The sequence below is a fragment of the Bubalus bubalis genome, chromosome 18 (genome assembly GCF_019923935.1).
Source record: "Bubalus bubalis isolate 160015118507 breed Murrah chromosome 18, NDDB_SH_1, whole genome shotgun sequence".
NCBI classification, from domain to species: domain Eukaryota; kingdom Metazoa; phylum Chordata; class Mammalia; order Artiodactyla; family Bovidae; genus Bubalus; species Bubalus bubalis.
This window is the reverse complement of record NC_059174.1, coordinates 39269251-39282650: the sequence shown is the minus strand read 5'-3', so window position 1 is coordinate 39282650 and position 13400 is coordinate 39269251. Positions and strand designations below refer to the sequence as shown.

At 50.3% G+C, this 13400-nt stretch overlaps 2 protein-coding genes across 2 annotated transcripts in view; both read right to left on the bottom strand.

Annotated features, from left to right (window-relative positions):
- Window positions 1–495: 495 nt before the first annotated feature.
- Window positions 496–4277, bottom strand: TLE7 (TLE family member 7). The gene is made up of 9 exons (XM_025268987.3): window positions 3913–4277; window positions 3777–3799; window positions 3552–3610; window positions 2885–3097; window positions 2560–2801; window positions 2239–2380; window positions 1952–2105; window positions 1148–1221; window positions 496–848 (listed from the first exon to the last, which is right to left on the bottom strand). The coding sequence occupies exons 1-9, from the start codon at window positions 4218–4220 to the stop codon at window positions 744–746; spliced, it is 1320 nt and encodes a 439-aa protein (XP_025124772.1). The 5' UTR covers window positions 4221–4277; the 3' UTR covers window positions 496–743.
- The window catches only part of ZNF23 (zinc finger protein 23), a 26859-nt gene continuing 17686 nt past the window's right edge, over window positions 4228–13400 (bottom strand). The window contains exon 8 of the mRNA XM_045163454.1: window positions 4228–4320. The gene's annotated coding sequence lies outside the window, so the exon portion shown is untranslated. The remainder of the gene's footprint in view (window positions 4321–13400) is intronic.

The window sequence follows — 13400 nt, the reverse complement described above, 5'->3', positions numbered from 1 at the left end:
AGCGACTTAGCAGCAACAGCTGTCTCAGCCATGCCAACTCCAAGCAGAGGCTAGAGTAAAGCAGGCCTATATGGCTTGATTCAGGGGGCTGGGTCTTTTTCAGTTTGGTGAAGGCCACACAAAATATCACATCCACCAACATGAGAAGATGCCCTGAAACAGACAGGCAGCTTCTGACTGGCTCCAGATGCCAGATTGAGAATCGAGATCTTGGATATGGTTAGATCAGCTCCTGGAGTCTTAACCTGCGTCGAGTTGAGTTTTGTTGGTCTACCAGCATCCTGATACAAACTGAAAGTTTGTACATGGACATACATTGCTTCCTGAGCTTTCTTAAGAGTCCAAGAATTCCCTGACACCCCCAAAAAGAGTTATAAACAAAACTAAGTACGGTCTAAAATGTTTTACCCACCCAGGAATTTGCTGAAAGGGGGTGTAAGCAATCCATCATGATGAGTTTGTTATTTGAAACAACTGACCACACACCCAAGCCACTTTGGTTTTTGCTTTTCTATTTTATTAATTACAAAATCCAGAAATCAGTGGTAGAAAAATAACAAAGGAAAAATCCTTAAGCTGTATAATAAAAACCTGGAGGGCAGGCTAGGCATGTGCTGGGCAAGAGGGGAATGGACAGATAACCAACACATGAGGAGAAGGAGGGGGAGTGGCAGAGTGGCCCAGCACCCCAAGGTCACCCTCCCAGCACGCTGGCCTTCTTTGGGTCTTCACCAGCAGGACCTTCAATACAAGAGCTGGTAAACCGCGGCACTATTCTTGGAGCCTGTGACCACATACTGGTTGTCAGAAGATACGTCACAACACAGGATGTGTGCGGACTCCTCTACCTGGAGGGAAAGAGAGGCCGCAGAGGAGCGACATGCAGGGTGTTTCAGGCGTCATACAGGGCTCTTTTCAAGGCTCCATGTAGACCTGAGGCTTGGTCCGGAGGCCAGACTCGGTTCGGGGCTCACGGTGGAGCCCAGGAGTTCCCAGGGCCTTGAGTTCTCATTCCCCTTGATGTACTCAATGGCCCTGGTTTCCATCTCAGAGGTACTCTCCAGCACTATCTCTGGGGCCCCACCATCTGGGGTCTGGGGTTTGTGAGCTCCAAGTACCTGGGTTTGAACACCCCTCCACCCAGTACCTGAAACAATCTATGCAGAGAAGGTGCAGCTATGCAGCGGATCGTCTCATTCATTGTGGCCACAAAAAAGCTCCCTGGCAGAGAAAAGACAGATGGAGGGGCCAAAGACCACGCCTGCCTTCCAGCCCCAGCTCTGCTCCCAACGAGACCAGGGAAGGAACCACTCTTTCTCTGCCTCAGCTTCCCCCATCTATAAAACTCAGAGACATGACCCAAATCATTCCATCTTCAGTCTGCTCCCTCCTGCCACACCCAGGATCCCAGGGAGAGTCCCTGAACATCAGGACGATCACAAGGGGCTTCATTCCTCCTCTGTCTTTGGGCTGTGGTTCTGTGTAGGAAGCTACCATTACAGACAAAGTCAGAGAAGCAGAGGGAACAAGCAGAGAAAGAAGGGAGGAAAGAGACTTCCCTGGTGGTCCAGTGGCTAAGACTCTGCACTCCCAACGCAGGGGGCCCAGATTCCATCCCAGGTCAAGGAACTAGATAGATCCCACATGCTGCAACTAAGAGCTTGCCTGGCGCAACTAAGGCCTGGTACAGCCAAAGAAATAAGTGATAATGAGAAGATGAGGAAGAAAGAAGAAAACTTAGCCATGCCAGCAGGGGAGAAAAACTGGTGGTGGGAGGAAGCAGAGGCGAAGGCAATGGGAAGGTGGCCCGAGACCTTGGTCCAGCCAGTTCTGGGGCCAAAGAGGAGGGAACTAAACAGTCTGAAAAGAGGCTGGGCCCAGACTCCCCAGATGAGCAGACAGCTTATCAGGTGATGGGGCATCCAGAAGTGTCCCGGGCCTGCTCACTCACCACAGGGGGCAAACTTGAGATTGTGACGGTAGACGTATTTCTGTAGGACAGCCTTAAACTTTTCCTTCCGGTGTGTGTGCACAATCACGATGTCACTCATTCTCAAGCCTACCAACAACCACTCCTCACTGGGGTCATGGGTGATGCTGAGGATCTATTGGGGAGGAGGTTTGGGGTCAGCACTCAAAGAGGCCATGCCCATCATTCGTCGCACCCCACTTCTGCAGGCACCCACAGCTCCCGGGCCCCAGGGACCACACTCAGACCCGCAGTAGCCATGCGAGCACCTCATGCCGTAAATCATGTTGCTGTAGCCTCTGGTAGCTCCTCAGGTCCCAGGAATATAGCTTGGTGTCTTCACCTCCCGTCCAGAATTTATTGTCCGTGATGTCCACACACTGGGATCCATATATGGGGACTTCATGCTTCCTGGTGGGAAAACAACTCAGAGGTTTGTGCATTGGTTGAACCCTTAGAAGTCTGGGGCCCAGGAAGTCCCTAGATACGCAGCCCTCCACACGGACTCACCTTGTCCTACTGCAGAGGAGGAAATGAGGTAGAGCAAGCCCAAAAGCCTCACCGTTGCACCCCACCCCCTGGGGTCATACCTGATCAAGATTTGGTTCTGCAAATCCCAAATTTCAACAAATCCTTTGAAACAAGCCACACAGATCTGGGCGTTGGAAGAGAGAGCCAGGGAATAGCACACAGGGCCAGTGGAGGCCAGCTGTGCCCTGACACGGGGGGTGGGCGCCAAGTCCCAAAGTGTCAGGCTCTGGGACAGACCCCCCGTGATCAGGCTCCGCTCATCGGGGAACAGCTTGCAGGTGAAGACACAGCTGTCACGGTCCTGTTGGAAGGGCCAATATTCTCAAATGGTCTCTAGGAAGCACAGCTCCCCAAGCTCCCCCAGCCTTCTGGAGGACCCCTCACCTGGAAGTTGAGCTGGGCCTGGGGCGCCTGGTCCCAGGCATGCAGGGCACTCTCATCCCACACTCTGATGTAGCCATGGCCACACGTGTACACATGGTGAGTTGAGCCGCTGATGGCCACTGCATAGACTTTCTTCCCGTGGCGGAGTCGGCCAACCTTCCAGGACTTATGTGGGGCCCTCTGCCTGACCACCACGTCATCTGGAACGGGAGGCTGGGGTAGGCACGAAAGGGTCACAGCCTTGACCTGCTCTCATCGATAGGGGCCAGCCTGTTCCTAAGCTTGCATCCACCAGCTCCTCTCTGATCCCCAGGCAGGACCGTGTCCTCAACTGGGGTCCCCAGACCACTGACATACTTTTGCACCAGCCCAGGGTGGCCTCTCTGACAAACAGGCCATATCTTATACACTTCTGAGTTCAGCGATGACAGCAGAGCCTGGCTCAGAGTCCCTCTGAGGATGTGACCCTGAGAGCTGAGGCCCTACACACTGGTGACAGAAGGAGGGCAGCCCGGGTCCAAAGAAGCAGGGGCTCCATGCACCCACCACCTATGGGGGACAGACACACCCCACGCCCTCACCCTCTTCGTACTAACTTCTTTTTGGGGCGGGAGAGGGGAATAGGAAGGGAAAGATGCCAGGTTTAAAAAACAAAAAAGACACGTACAATTGCTCTGAGGAATGACAAGACTTCTTCACTGGGACCAGGTGAAGGACAAGGCTCACCTATAGGGAGAGACCAGTGGCCACCTGCTCAGAGAGGTAGGGTCTGGCAGCAACAGCATCACAGGACCCAGGGAGAAGGCTGCTCTCACACCCCAGGGAACCCCCACTCTGAAGCCCAGCCGCTGGCTGCACCCTGCCTGCTCACACCGTCCCAGCTAGGACTTACCAAACTCTGCTCCTGGTGGGGGGCTGTGACACAGGGAGGAGAGAGGGAGGAGACAGACAGGAAGTGAGATGAGTGGAAACTCCCTCTCCTGAGAAAGTTCACCGCCCCAGGCCAGCCTGGTTCAAGGGAGACTTACCTGAAACCGCATGCTGCATCTTCGGATTCTGCCTTGGAGAGCCGAGTGGCTGGCAGCTCAGATCCGTCCAGGGCCTGGGGGGCCTGCTGCTGGGGACTCGCACAGGTCATCTCTTGATAAGCTGGGCCGTGCTGCCTCGGGGAGCCCAGGGGCTGCTCCGGGGGACTGCACATCTCACCCAGCTGAGACCGTGCATGGTGCTCTGGCTGGGAGGAAGCATCAGGGCTCTCTGGTACGTCCCTCCACTTTTCAGGCTCATCATAAATTGGGAGCACATAGAACAAGGTCTCTTCCTTCTCTTCACTCATGGTTTTCGGTCAATGAAGTGCCTGAGCCACCTGGTTCCAGGGCTTGAGAAATGAATGAGTTTGCCACACAGATCCTGAGTCCCCAATTCGTCCCGATCCCCTGCAGCAAGAGAGAGAAGAGATGCTGACATGTGCATGCGATCTTTGGGGTCTATTGAGAAGACTGTGAGAACACTCCTCTGAGAGAGAGGATTCGCAATTGGTCACAGATTCACTTGTGATACTAAATGTTGGCAGCGATGGTGCTGAGGGTGAAACGTCACTTGGACACTTTGAGATGTTACAATAGTACCAGGTGTGTGTTTTGTTTTTCCTTCCAGACACACAGACTGTACTTCCTATCCTCTAAAATCAAACTCACCCTTCGATTTGAACATACAGATCAGGTCAGTGGCATTAGGCACATACACACTGTTGAGCAACGACTGTACTTGCGTGCTCAGTAGAGTCCAACGCTTTGCAACCCCATGGACTGTACCCCACCAGGCTCCTCTGTCCATGGGATTCTCCAGGCAAGAGTACTGGAATAATGGGGTGCCATTTCCCACTCCACAGGATCTTCCTGACCCAGGGATCGAACCCACATCTCTTGTGTCTCCTGCACTGGCAGGCAGATTCTTGACCATTGCATAGCGTTTTCAAGTGAGGGTTCATCCACCGGGTAAAAGACACATGAGGCCACAGGAAACCACACACACGTCACAGGGTCTCTCTCCCCTAGAGGGGACAGCATGGAAGAACTCAGCGGTCAGGCAAGAAGCCTTGGGCGAGGCTGCAGAAGGATGAAGAGGTTGGCTGGTGGAGATTTAATCTTTCCCATCCTAGGAGTTAATTCTGAGAACTGAATGCAAACATGCATGTGGAATACTCAGAATGATACAAGGCCAGTGGCAAACACTTAATACATGGCAGATAGGGCGTTTATCTGAGGGCTGTGCCAGGGACCAGAGCTTTGAGGATTGAAGGCAGACCAAAGGCCTTCCTTCAGGCTGCCCAAAAGCCAACCCCAGAAGTCCCAGGCGAGACCCAGTATTCCGCTGACAGGACAGATCAGAAGCTGTAGGGACAAGACAACAGGCAGGGCTGAAGACGGGATCTTCCAGTTAGAACCAATGCCTTGAAACCCAGGCTCGATCCTCCGCTCTCAGATACAATGGGGTACCCAGGCTGCCTGCCCTTGGGAAGCTCCTCCTGACACTTGGCGGTCTCACTGTGCCCGTGGCCCTGAATCAAATACTTCACATAGCTGGTCCCATTTCATCCACACACCTGTGCGGGCCACATTTGACAGGCTTTAAACGCTGAGGTTCTGAGTGGGTAAGCAAACAGCTAGAAAGCATGGAGAAGAGGTGCAAATTCTGCCGTGTTTGGCTCTCCACCGTCTCCTTCCTTCCTTCCCATCAGAGGAAGGAGGGTACTATCCACCACTGTCGTGATGTAGTTACCTAACCCCCAGCAGTTCCACTTTCAGCAATTTATCCTCAAGTTGCCCTCAAATATAAGCTAAATAATCTATGTCTAAACAGAAGCATTATAGCATTGCTTGTGATAAATGACTGGACAAACCCAAAATCCGTAAGAAGAGAATGGTAAAATAAGTCACAGTAATCTGTGTAAAGCGGAATGTGACACAACTGTGAAAAAGAACAAGGACACTGCTGTCTGGATGTGGAAAATTCCAAGGGAAGTTAATGGGGAAGGAGTGTATTCAATGTGTATCAGGCACAGCTTTGGTGTAAAAGGATGGAAATTAGAGCCTATCTTTGCATATGCTTGTATAGACTTAAGAAATTAGGAAGGGTGCTGCCCTTAGGAATAGAAATTGGCAAGCAGGAAAGAGGAATGGCAGGAGGATGTCACTGCAAAACTTGGGATATATTTTGCATGCCTGTGGCTCTTTAGACCTAAATTAAAATTGTTGGACCATGAGCCTTTTCCCTCAACCAGGTCCTTTCTTTGTCACTTTCCCCAACTGGCAATTTGAAGTTCTCATGATTCTTAATTGTTGTTATTTAGTTATTGTTTAATTGCTACATTGTGTCCAACTCTAAGACCCCAAGGACTGTAGCCCCCCTGGCTCCTCTGTCCATGGGATTCTCCAGGCAACAATACTGGAGAGGGTTGTCATTTCCTTCTTCAGGGGATATTCCCCACCCAGGGATCAAATCCAGGTCTCCTGCACTGGCAGGAGGATTTCCCACCACTGAGCCACCAGGGAAGCCCAATTCTTAATTACTTTTTTAAATAATTCATCAAATTTGCCAAGACATGCAGCAGTCTCCTTTAACTGGGACCCCAGGTCTGGGTTGGCCCTGAGGGTGGTGGAAGGGCAGAGCACACACCTTCCCAGCCAGGGGGATGGGGATGTGCAGAGAGAGATGGGCATGAGCCCAGGCCCACGTGTGGGTAAAGCTTAAAGGCAGTGAAGCCATGTAGACAGGATTTCATGGATGAGAAGGATTACATGCTAAGAATAAGACAAGGCTTTCTGAAGTGTCCAAGGAAGAGTCAGCATCACCATTTCCCTTCTCTGCTCCACCCTCAGAACTGGGAATAAAGGCAACTCTCTTTCTCAAGCTTCAACACAAAATGCTAGAGCAGAGATTCACCCTGGCAGCAAGACGAGCACTCACCAGTCCCTCGCAGCACGCAACTCACCTCCGTAGGCAGGTCAGACCCTGGAGACAGGAGGTGAGAACTGCACACATCTGGTTAGTAATGGGAATCTCTTCCTCCAGCTTCGTCCACCCCTCCCTCATTCAGGCACTGCCCCTTGTGCTGCAGGCTGCTAGTTTAGACTAATTGATAATTAAGCCCTGGGTCAGAACCTGGGTCAGGTGTAGGGCCCTGGATGGCTCATCAGTTACTGGGCGTGACCTCGGCCACCGCCCACCACAGAGCTGGGCTGCCTTTACCGATAAGGCTGGGATAAGAGTCCTGGGATAAGACTGGGATCTGCCCAATAAATTCACGGCAGGAGGCCAGGTGCAGTGATACATTTTTCAGAGGATGGGTTCGGGGCACCCCATGTGAGGCAGAGTTTGTGCAAAGATGGACAGCAGGGTGGAGCTACACCCGGAAGCAGTTTCACATTCTCATCTCCAGGTGAACCCCCTGGGCACGGGGAGGCCAGCCCTGTCACCTCTCATCTCTCACCAGTCTCTCTCAGAAAGTGAGGATCAGGGAACTCTTCTCTGCGGAGGCCTCACCAGTGATTCTTAAACTGGAGTGCTCAACACCTGGAGGGCTTGTTAAAACCCAGCACTGGGCCCACCCCAGGAGATTCTGATTCTGTGGCCCTGGGGTGGGGTCTGGCTCTAGGTGAGTGATCACACCATTGCGATTATCTGGGTCATGAAGATCTTTTCTGTATAGTTCTTTGTATTCTTGACACCTCTTCTTAATATCTTCTGCTTCTGTTAGGTCCATACCATTTCTGTCCTTTATTGTTCCCATCTTTGCATGAAACGTTCCCTTGGTAATCTCTTATTTTCTTGAAGAGATCTCTAGTCTTTCCCATTCTATTGTTTTCATCTATTTCTTTGCATTGATTGCAGAGGAAGGTTTTCTTATCTAGCCTTGCTATTCTTTGGAACTCTGCATTCAAATGGGTATATCTTTCCTTTTCTCCTTTGCCTTGCGCTTCTCTTCACATCCTAAAGGAAATATATCCTAAAGGAAATCAGTCCTGAATATTCATTGGAAGGACTGATGCTGAAGCTGAAACTCCAATTCTTTGGCCACATGATGCAAAGAACTGACTCTTTTAAAAAGACCCTGATACTGGGAAAGACTGAAGGTGGGAGGAGAAGGGGACGACAGAGGATGAGATAGTTGGATGGCATCACTGACTCAATGGACATGAGTTTGAGTAAGTTCCGGGAGTTGGTGATAGACAGGGAAGCCTGGTGTGCTGCAGTCCATGGGGTCGCAAAGAGTTGGACACAACTTAGGGACTGAACTGAACTGAACTGAACTGGTGTGGGGTTTGAGGCCTGATAATTCTAGCAACTTCCCCGGTGAGGGTGACGCTGCTGCTGGCAGTCTGGGGACCCCACTGGAGAGGTACCGCCTAAATCCCTCTGTTTGGTGGTCCTTTTCTGGCAGGAGGGGAAGGGGTGACAAGCCCGGACCTCTCCTGCTCTGCTCCCCTTGTTCACCTCCAGTCATGGCCCACCCCTCCCACTGAACACACTCACTTCTGTTCTGCTTTTTCTTTTTGCCTTCCTTCTTTTGAAGTGTAAGTCCTGAAATTGCTGCTGCTTACAAAGAAATCTTTTACCACCCCTGACTTCCAATATCCAAAGCTCTCTGTCTCTCCCTTTCTCTCTCCGCACTCATGAACACAGCCCTTGTCTCCAAAACTATTACTGCTGCCCATGGTCTAGTCAAGGCTATGGTTTTTCCAGTGGTCATGTATGGATGTGAGAGTTGGACTGTGAAGAAAGCTGAGGGCCAAAGAATTGATGCTTTTGAACTGTGGTGTTGGAGAAGACTCTTGGGAGTCCCTTGGACTGCAAGGAGATCCAACCAGTCCATTCTGAAGGAGATCAGCCCTGGAATTTCTTTGGAAAGAATGATGCTAAAGCTGAAACTCCAGTACTTTGGCCACCTCATGCAAAGAGTTGACTCATTAGAAAAGAGTCTGATGCTGGGAGGGACTGGGGACAGGAGGAGAAGGGGACGACAGAGGATGAGATGGCTGGATGGCATCACTGACTCGATGGATGTGAGTCTGAGTGAACTCCAGGAGTTGGTGATGGACAGGGAGGCCTGGCGTGCTGCGATTCATGGGGTCGCAAAGAGTCGGACACGACTGAGCGACTGAACTGAACTGATAGTCTTCTAGATAATGCCTGTATTTAAGGTCTATCCCTAGGTGACTTCCCTGGAGGTTCAGTGGCTAAGACTTGATGCTCCCAGCTCCCAATGCAGGGGGCCCAGATTTGATCCCTGGTCAGGGAACGAGATCCCACATGCAGCGGCTAAATGATCCCCCATGCTGCAACTAAGGCCAGGTGCAGCTAAATAACTAAATATTTTAAAAAAGAGAGAGTTGTCCCTGTCAAGACTCCATGTTTCCACCCTCATGCTGTTTGTTCCCTCATCTAGGACCTCTGTTTTGAAAAAAAAAAAAAATTATGAAAAATAAAAAAAAGACCAAGTCTGTCACTTTCAGACAACCTGCCAGCCTGAGAGAGGCCAGTGAGAGGACCCCAGTGGTCAGCGAGGCAGCCCCTGGAGAAGAGCGTTCATAGAAGGGGCGTAGGGTCTGGATCACAATCCAGAGCACTGCTGGGCACTAGATGTTCATTTTCTGCATCATCATCATAGCCCACTCTCAGAGCTGACCCAGGAGGGAGGTTTACACTGAAGGGAGCTAAAGCTTTGAGAGTTTGAATAACTTGCTCAAGATCACACAGCAAGGAAGGGCTAGAGTTAAGAGTTTGAGACCAGGTTTGCACAACCCCACACAGCCTTCTATTGGAGTGCAGGGAGATGGAGGACGATAGGAACAGGGGCCACTTGGCTGCAGCAGCCTGGAGGGGTGCTTTCTGGGCACTCTCAGGACAGACATGAGAATGCTAAGAGTTGAATTGTCAACTTCTGATAAGAATGGAAGTGGGGACTTGCCTGGTGGTAAAGAACCTATCTTCCAAGGCAGGGGATGTGGGTTTCATCCTTGCTGGTGAACTAAAATTCCACAGGGCAACTAAGCCCACGCATGCATCACAACTACTAAAGCCCATGCACCCTAGAGCCTGTGCTCTGCAACAAGAGAAGCCACCACAGTGAGACACCCGCCCACCACAACTAGAGAGTAGACCCCGCACACCACAACTAGAGAAAGCCTGTGCGCAGCAAGGGACAGCTGTGCGCAGCAAGGAACAGCTGTGTGCAAGGAACAGCTGTGTGCAAGGAACAGCTGTGCGCAGCAAGGAACAGCCTGTGCACTGCAACAAAGACCCAGAGCAGCCAAAACCACTAACTTAAACACAGAATTGCCATATGACCCAGCAATTCCACTCCTAGGTATATACCTAAAAGAACTGAAAACAGAGGCTCTAAAAGATTTTTGTATACCAGTGTTCACAGCAGCATTATTCGCAATAGCCAACAGGTACAAACAACTCAAGAGTCCATCAACAGACGGATGGATAGGCAAGATGTGGTATATCCATACACTAGAATATCAGTCACCAATAAAAATAAAGGAAGGACACATACATGCTACAACTTAGATAAACCTTGAAAACATTACACTAAGTAAAAAAACAGACACAATAGCTCCATATTGTATGAGGCCATTTACATGAAATACCCAGAATGAAAATGAAAGTGTTCTTCAGTCAGTCGTGTCTGACTCCTTGTGACCCCATGGACTATAGTCTACCAGGCTCCTCTGTCCATGGAATTCTCCAGGCAAGAATACTGGAGTGGGTTGCCATTCCCTTCTCCAAGGGATCTTTCGGATCCAGGGATCAAACCAGTGTCTCCTGAATTGCAGGCAGATTCTTTACCATCTGAGCCATAACAGAGATCAGAGACCATTTACATGAAATACCCAGAAGAGTCAAATCTATATATAGAGAAAGCAGATTATTGGTTTCTAGGGATTGGAAGGTGGGGGTGGGGGTACAGGGAGCAACTGCTTAATAGTCATGGGGCTCTTTCTGGGGTGATGAAAAGGTCTGAAACTAGATAGTAGTGATCAGTGCACTGTGAAAGTACGAATGCCACTTTAAAATAGTTAAAACGGTAAAGTTCATGTTACGTGTATGTTACCACAATTAGAAAACCAATGAAAACAGACTTTGTGTCAATGAGTTAGAGGCCATGCAAGTCCCAGTAGCATTTTCCCCTTCTTCCTCTTCATCCACCAAACCCCAAACAGTTTAGCTGGTAGTTTTCTCACCTTTGCTTCGGTAAGAGAAGAACCAGCAAGATGCAGGTAGGTACCCCTCCATGCCCAGAGACCCTGGCCAGCGACAGCCTAAGGGGCAAGGGTTTGTTCGCCCTCTGGTGGGCAATCGAAGAGCAACCCAAATCTAACCACTTAGCATCTCTTCATGGGAAATAGATGGGGAAACAGGGAAAACAGTGTCAGATTTTATTTATGGGGGGTCCAAAATCACTGCAATGGTGATTGCAGCCATGAAGTTAAAAGAAGCTTACTCCTGGGAAGGAAAGTTATGACCAATCTAGATAGCATATTCAAAAGCAGAGACATTACTTTGCCAACAAAGGTCCGTCTAGTCAAGGCTATGGTTTTTCCAGTGGTCATGTATGGATGTGAGAGTTGGACTGTGAAGAAAGCTGAGCACCGAAGAATTGATGCTTTTGAACTGTGGTGTTGGAGAAGACTCTTGAGAGTCCCTTGGACTGCAGGGAGATCCAACCAGTCCATCCTAAAGGAGATCAGTCCTGGGTGTTCATTGGAAGGACTGATGCTGAAGCTGAAACTCCAATACTTTGGCCACTTCATGCGAAGAGTTGACTCATTGGAAAAGATCCTGATGCTGGGAGGGATTGGGGACAGGAGGAGAAGGGGACGACAGAGGATGAGATGGCTGGATGGCATCACTGACTTGATGGACATGAGTTTGGGTAAACTTTGGGAGTTGGTGATGGGCAGGGAGGCCTGGCGTGCTGCAATTCATGGGGTCGCAAAGAGTCAGACATGACTGGGCGACTGAACTGAACTGAAGATATTTGTAGTCACATCCCAAAGCACTTGATGGTTGTACTCAGGGTGCCACTCCCCCACCCTGGAATTTCTCTTTCTGCAGGACAGCCTCTGGAGAACTGACTAGGGCCCCTGTTGTGGATGAAAATGTATAAACCATATAAACATAGGCACGGAACACTTCTTCTCTTACTAATTCACTGACATCTTCCACTCAACATAAATTATTCACAGGCAAGTTCCACCCAGCTTGTGAATGTTGGAGGTGGTGTTGGAACTGTGGTGTTGGAGAAGACTCTTAAGAGTCCCTTGCACTGCAAGGAGATCCGACCAGTCATCCTAAAGGAAATCAGTCCTGAATATCACTGGAAGGACTGATGCTGAAGCTGAAACTCCAATACTTTGGCCACATGATGTGAAGAACTGATTCATTGGAAAAGACCCTAATGCTGGGAAAGATCAAAGGCAGGAGGAGAAGGGGACGACAGAGGATGAGATGGTTGGACGGCATCACTGACTCAATGGACATGAGTTTAAGTAAGTTCCAGGAGTTGGTGATGGACAGGGAAGCCTGGTGTGCTGCAGTCCATGGGGTCGCAAAGAATCACACATGACTAAGCGACTGAACTGAACTGAAGTTCCGGCCTCACCCAAAGAGTTACCCACAATAAGCTTGCGGTTTGCAAGGTGAGTCAGTAAACCAGCAGCTCCAAGTAGAGAAGGCAGAAAATGATATCAATTAGACAGAGGTGAGGTGAGGACCCAGAACAGGGGACACAGTGCTAACCAATCAAGGAGATCAGGGAGGCCAGCAAAGGGGAGGTGGCCTTTGGCTGAGGTGTGTGAAGGGGGAGGGGAAAAGTTCTCCAGGTAAAGGACTCTGCTCACAGTTCCCTGGGTCCCTTTGCTTCCTCTCTCTTCTTCCCTTCCTGTCGTCAGGAGCCTCCAACTCACCACTCCTTACTTTGAGTCCTTCCCAGGAGAGCATGGTGGTGGATCCCACCTCCCCCATCTTTTAGGTTCTTCCTACCCATCTCACCCCCACAGCCTGGCTACTGAACGCTTGTGTTCTCAATTCTGCATTTCACTTTTCCTGATGGAACGACCTCTTACCTCCCAAGGGATGTTTAAGCAAAGCCCTTTCCCCTTACTCCCAGGGGCCTGGAACTGCCTCCTCCTCGAAGTCCTACAGCAGTTCTATTTACCTGCATTCACCTGGTGGCTCGGATAGTAAAGAACCCACCTGCAACATGGGAGACCTGGGTTCAATCCCAGGGTTGGAGGACAGCATGGCAACCCACTCCAGTATCCCCAAGGACGGAGCAGTCTGGCGGGCTACAGTCCATGGGATCGCAAAGAGTCAGACACGACTGAGCGACTAAGCACAGCACGCAGTCCTACAGAAGCTCTATATTGTGTTCACAATATAAGCCTCGAGTCAGTTTTCATGCGGGGTAGGAGTGAGGGTGGGGGTGGAAATAGGTTGTGCTTCT

Bases quoted from the DNA above. Each gene is read 5' to 3' on its own strand.
- TLE7 (XM_025268987.3), bottom strand. From the start codon at position 4,220: ATGAGTGAAGAGAAGGAAGAGACCTTGTTCTATGTGCTCCCAATTTAT. The intron at 2,802-2,884 runs GTGAGGGGTCCT...CCCTTCCAACAG, and splicing joins AGGCCCAGCTCAACTTCCAG to GACCGTGACAGCTGTGTCTT. The intron at 2,106-2,238 runs GTGCTCGCATGG...CCTCCCCAATAG, and splicing joins AACATGATTTACGGCATGAG to ATCCTCAGCATCACCCATGA.